At 33.9% G+C, this 6,691-nt stretch overlaps 1 protein-coding gene across 1 annotated transcript; it reads right to left on the reverse strand.

The window, feature by feature from the left end:
* Positions 1–3,452: 3,452 nt before the first annotated feature.
* Positions 3,453–6,448, reverse strand: LOC120068031 (60S ribosomal protein L7a-2-like). Its single transcript, XM_039019704.1, has 7 exons — positions 6,337–6,448; positions 5,309–5,353; positions 5,011–5,212; positions 4,299–4,468; positions 4,090–4,218; positions 3,910–4,002; positions 3,453–3,823 (listed from the first exon to the last, which is right to left on the reverse strand). Exons 1-7 carry the CDS (start codon positions 6,337–6,339, stop codon positions 3,692–3,694), a joined length of 774 nt encoding a protein of 257 aa, XP_038875632.1. The 5' UTR covers positions 6,340–6,448; the 3' UTR covers positions 3,453–3,691.
* Between the last annotated feature and the right edge of the window lie 243 nt (positions 6,449–6,691).

The raw sequence follows: 6,691 nt of genomic DNA on the forward strand, positions 1-6,691 counted from the left end.
CAATGCTTTTCAATGCAAGGCGCGTGTGCACGCACGCAGGGGCTGATGCGCGTCAAAGTCTAGAGCGTTGCAATGCTACCCTGTTTTGCAGCGAGATTGAGCATTTTGCCTTCAAGCATTGCGCAACGCCACTCCTAGGATCGTGACGCTGCAATTCGATGGAGAAACTCGATCCTCGATGGTATTTTGGTAATTTACTCAATTCTCTTCATTTTTTTAAGTTCTTGGTTATTTTGGATCCTTTTTAGCCCGATCTGCTCTTAATGACTCCTAAATGCTTCAAGGACCATTTTACCTACAAAATAAACATTTAAAACAAATAATCAATACAATTTTGGGGAATTAACAGAGAAAATATGCAACCTTTAAAACCTAATAAGTAGTTGATAACATTTAGGGCACTATGTCCTGGTTTGGAGCACACATGGCAAGTGGGTCAATTATTTCTATTTCAACCATTCACCTTCAATGACCATAACCGCATTGACCACCTCCTTGTTGTTGTGGTGGTCTACCGTTGAATGACCCATTTCTTTGGTATTGTCTCTATCCACCATTGTTCTATCTTTGTTTCATGGCCAGGTTAACAAATGTAGATGCATTGTTGAATGAGTTAGTTTTGTGAGAGCTTTGATGTTCCAAACATTTTTCATAGCTTAGCAACTCAGATTGCAATTGAGGCCAATTGATATCCATTCTTCCTTGGATTATAGCCACCACGGCATTATATTCCCCATCCAAACCTAACAAAATCTAGGACGCTAGGGCTCTTGAAGAAACCGGACTGCCAGCTTATCCCAAATTATCAGCATGGTTTTTCATAATACGCAGATACTCATTCATTTTTTAGGGACCTTTTTTAGTTGTTTGAAATACCTATCAAAGATAGTCTTCTTTAGCACAAGATTGTATCCCGAACAGCTCTTCAATCACATCCCAAAAATCTTTCGAAGTTTCATATCCCATCACCTGAGTTGCCAGTTTAGGTGTCATGGAGTTGTAGAGTCAACCCAGCAAGATTTGATCAGTAGCTACCTACATTTCGTAGTGGGGATTCACCATTTCATGAACACTAGTTTCTGCACTATAAGCACCTGTGGTGACTTCTTTGGCTAAGATAGTTACAGTAGCAGTCGTCGGAGTTTAAAGTTGTGGCACGACGGTTGCCATTTGCAAGAACATAGGAGGGAAAATTTTCTCACCTGATAAATGCCTAAACAATCGTAGCTCTTCAAAATAAGGAGAGCCAGATTTTTCCACAGAAGGAAATTGCTCCGGTCTAACTTGATAATAGTAATCTAATACAAAAGTTGGTTCAATGGAGGGCTACTAAATGTAGGACTTGCAAAGGCTCCATGGAACGTTAACAGAAGATGAAGAGGTATTGGTCATACGCTCTGATACCAAGAAAATGTTTGATTACCGACACAAAAAAGGAGAGGCGGAGAGGGGACGATAAAGGCTGCTATTTCATATTACAATTTCCTCATTTATTTCAACAGTACATTGAAAACAATTTATACACACCAGAAAGAAGGACAAAAGGGTCATTTTACAATATACACATGGCAGAGACAAATTGAATATTTGTATAACAAAAAGAATATTCAAATCACCAAATCTGCTTAATAACCCAATTAGAGACTGCTTGTCATGTCCATTGAGCCAATCCGATGCGTTTTGGCTAATTCCTGTAGACAAACTGCTAAAATCGGCGGTTCGTTCGATTCGGCGACCGTCAGCCACATAGATGTAGCATGGGCGCACAGGTTGGGTTGGGTCAGTTTGTTGCACATGTCCCCGTACATTACAGGTGAAGATTAGGGTATACAAGGATCGAGTTTGAGGTATTTTGTAGATCAACCCGAAAATTCATTAATTTTGATTGGGGGTATACACTAAAGATGAAGTTATTTATATAATATATCATTAATTCTGATTTTTTTTTTTCTTAGAAGTTATTAATGAATTTATAAATGTAATAGTAAATATTTTTTTTATAATAATTGAAAAAATAATAAGAATATACAAATACATAAATACTATATTAGTATACTAGATACAATGATACATAAGAAAATGATGCTACAGAAATTGAAGACTGAGGGATATTTAGAACTTCAAAATTTATAATGGTTATAAATCACAATCAAATTAGTTTAAGGACATTAATTAATTTAAAATTTATATTTTTCCAAAATCTTTTAAATTAGAAATATGTTTAGTAATTTAGATTTTTTTACAAAATCAATTTAGGAATAGATTAGATTTACATATTTTATTTTATTTCATTATTTAAATTTTTAGTTTCAAATGACAATTAACAAATACTTATCTGATTAGAATTTTTTAAAAAAGAATTTGTGTGTATATATATTAGATTCCAAAATTTGAATAGTGAAAGTGAATATTTGATTTTAAAGTGTTTAATTAAATATAGAAATTGAAAAGTATCGAAAATTAAAATTTGTAAAACATTCACACATTCACAATCACGATTGCAGCGCTTCACAGATATTGAAGACTTGAGGTTTTGAAGGATATCTAGTTTGAAAAGTATTAGGGGAATTACAGTAAATATTAAAGAAACCAACACGTGAACAAATAAGATGAGGCATGGATCAAATAAGATGAGGCATGGATATCTCATTCTCTCTTTAAGGAGATTCAAGCCCTCCATAGTGTGTATTAAACTTCTTTATATCGACCACTGATGCAACAGATTTTCTCTTGTCTGTCTCCTTTGTTGGGTAACTTTCTACATTGAAAGATTGAGTTCAAAGCTCTACAACTGTAAACACTCTTTTTTTTTTACCAATTACTCTTAAAAGCAAACAAGATAAATAAAAGAGAGAGATATATTAAGTATTTATTGGTGTTGAGAGAGAAAACACTAAGTTGCACCAAAGAATTAGATTCAGTCATTACCATTATCACTATAGTTATTATTTCGACTACTATTGTTATTATTACAGTTGAAAAATTATTACAAATTTTGACATCCTTAACATCGATTGATCTAGAAGTAGAGGTAATGATAATAATCAATTTGACAAAATTCATAATTTTAAATAAAATGCAATTAAAATTAATCTAATTATATTTGTAATCCAAACCATTACAATCAGAGTTTCATTGCATGAACATAGCTCAAGTACTTGCTAAAATTTAGATCTAAATATGTAAATATATAATCAATGAGATTTATTTAACCTTTCATGAAATAAACACAACAAATATTTTTCTCTAATTTAACCCAAAAAACCTCTTTTTTTCTAAAGCATAAGTTGAAATTCATAAATTAAAAAAAAATTAAAAATTAAAAGAAGTTGTAAATATTACAACTTCATTTACCCACTTGGCTTATTTGAATTACTATCCTCAAATACAGCCTGAATGTCCAACTTCTCTTTTCTGAAAAAACCTCAGTTTCCAATTTACTCATAAATAAATTCATCAGCTAAAAATCTCCCATGAAATTACATTATAATAAGAACAAAGTAGAAGGGTCTGCGCAACATTCAAAACTAGACCTGAAATCAGCAAATAAGCGAAAAAAAAAACCGATGAAGTAAACAAAACTTCTAAATTCTGAGGTTGAAAATAATAGCCAAGTAAGTCTCCATGGTGTTTTTTTTTTTTCGTTAAAGAAATATCCGCAAATTATAAAAGGACAAACTATGATCGATCCCTAAGACATTCTTTGAGCAGCTTCTTTGGCTAGCAGCTTCTCCTTTGCTTTAGTTTTAGCCTGGGACTTCGACCCCATGATTCCACCTCCCCACTTCTTCCTGTACTCATCATACTTGTCGTTGAAATTGGCCTAAAAGCAACAACATGAAAAGGTATTAATAATAAAACTAAGATAATCAAATGTAATATTTGGCTTCTAATGTCTAGGTAAATCACCTTAATGGCTTCAAGAATCCTGCTGAACTCCATCTTATCTTCATTCTTTACAGTCGTCAAGCACAAAACAGATGCAGTCTTTTTGTGGACAATCTGTCAGGAAAGCAATGAAACAAGCATTGGTACATGTATTTCAAAAGATTGGGACTTGTAATAAATAAAGACTCGTGCTGTAGTTACCGCTCCCAATCGTGCTTTTCCCTTCACAATGCAATATGGGATTTCCATCTTCCTGCAAAGAGCTGGGAGCCAAACAACCAACTCAATCGGGTCCACATCATGGGCAATAACAACCAGCTGGGCCTTGTTCTGAAAAAGAAGTTCAAGTTTCTTGATTATTATTATATTTGATTCGACAGTAATAATAATTGTATGAATTAAAATAATACCTGCTCAATAAGGTAGGTGACATGGTTGAGACCATATTTAACAACAATGGGCTTTTTAGCCTCGTGTGCCTTGCCTTCAGCCTCTTCCTGAGCTCTTTTTAGAAGACGCTCCCTTTTCTGTGATTTGTCCTCTGGCCTATACTTCAAAAGCATCTTGAACAGGTTTGTCGCTACATAGTCATGACAGATTAATTTTAAAACCAACATAAAGAACAATTAAAAACTAAGACCAACCAAAAAAGTAAAGGCAAAAGTAAATTTAAAATCCAACAACAATCAAAACGAATGATGACCAGTCATCCATCAGAATAAAAAAATTTCCAAATAAAAACAGAGCATTAGCAGAAAAAAAATTCAACAAAACCATCAGGATAAATGAAGGCACAAACTAATCTGCAGTTGAGATTTACAAAGGCTGAAATTAATGACCAACCGTAGTCAGCCTTGTATTATATTTACAAGGTCAAACAACATAGTTTCTAAAAGTTACCAAACTGAACCATTCAAAATTTTGAAGCAACTAATCAAAAATGAAAGTTCAAATTACTGAAGGTCATATCGTATATCAAAGATGGTTAAAAAATCAAAACTTAAAAGAACTAAACAACAATCAAAATCTAAAACCTAAAGGTTAACTTAAGAATTCCAATACAGAATGTATTAGGATTCTACATGAGATATTTATTCATGATGGCACATTCACTGACATTACCAAGATTTTTGTCAAGGGTCTTAGTGAACTGATTCAAAGCTGGTGGAACCTTCAACCTCTGTTTAAGAATCCGCTTCTTCCTCTGAATTTGAACAACTTTTGGCCATTTAACAAACCGTGTCAAATCCCTCTTTGGTGGAATTGCACCACCAATTCCAAACTGCTTAGGACGCTTCTCAAATAGTGGGTTCACGACCTTCTCCTGCATACACCACACACTTTAATAAACACAAAAGCAACGAATAAACCAGAACAATAATAAAACATAAGAGATGCATCAAGGAAAAGAATCACTAACCGGCTTCTTCTTTGCCAAGGCTTTTCCAACAGCCTTCTTTGGTGCCTTAACACAATAAAATGATGTCAGTATATTTTATTCAAAGCAAGGAAGCCAAACGTCTAAGATATCACAAAGAGAACAGATCAGATAAAATGTAAAGAGAAGGAATCACTTATTATGACAAAAAAAATATGGGAAAGGGGTTTGAACTAGCAACTTATTCGAGAAGACATCAATCTTTACTAAAGATTTGAATGAAGAAAAAGATAGCAATACAAGAAATTAGACAAATTCAATATCAGACAATCACCCTTACATTTCTGTTTGACACTCAAGCCCATTAGCGCTGATGTCATCAGCAAAGCAGTCGTTACTTTTACAACATTAACATAAATCATTATTGTTACTTAATAGCCTGTGCAAAAAGTATAATGTTGATATGATATACTACATGAAAATAGTTCAAATTTCCGCTACCGGGCAGAATACTGATAACTACAACGTGGGTGCACCAGTAACAACAACGCAAATGAGAGCAGCACATACCAAAATGAACATCATTACCAAATCATGATTAACTTGCTAGTACATAGTAAAGGCCAGAAAACCAAAGGTCTCCATTAAAGAATAGTGTCTCTCCCGTCTCGACTCAACCAACCAAAACTTAGCAAGCATATTTAAAGAGACGCAGTTCAATGCCCGGCAGCAAAGCTAACAAACACGCCAAAAATCAACGAAAGGGCAAAAACAGCTTGAAATAGAAGCAATTTAAACAGGTTCGCATTTTGTCGGAAGATCTTTTCAACAATTTCAACATCTCATAAAATCAAATCTCACGATGTTTTTTCATCAAATCTGAAAACCCAGAAAACGCCTCAGAAGTGCAAACCATAGTACAGTGTCTATAAAAATAACGGACTAACCAAAAACACATTCATTCATGAATCGATTGACATCTGAAAACAAAAAAACTAACTCTGGATCTAATATCAAAAGCAGAGTAAAGCAATAAACCGGAACGAAAGAGAGAAAGAGGAGATTCGTACCATTTTTCCGCGAGCCTTGTGAAAGGGAGAGTGAGAGGAAGGATGAAATATAAATAAGCGGCGGCGAAGTAGCGTTAAGAGAAGAGAGAATGAGTGCTGACGGCTAGGGCAAAATAAGAACAAGATGGGCTTGGGCTTATGCTTTTTCGGCTTTTTAATTACATGGGCTGGGCTACTGGGCCCGATATTGGACCTCAGTAAATATCCCAATAACCATATTATTCAAATATTTTTCCTCATTCCTCTATTTTATTGTGCTTACGATAAATAAAATAAATTCTGACTATTTTTTCTTTGTTTGTGTTTTTATTTTCTTTTTTAGAAAATTTTTCTTTGTTTGTGTTTATTATTTATA

This window comes from Benincasa hispida, chromosome 1 (genome assembly GCF_009727055.1).
Source record: "Benincasa hispida cultivar B227 chromosome 1, ASM972705v1, whole genome shotgun sequence".
Taxonomy (NCBI): Eukaryota; Viridiplantae; Streptophyta; class Magnoliopsida; order Cucurbitales; family Cucurbitaceae; genus Benincasa; species Benincasa hispida.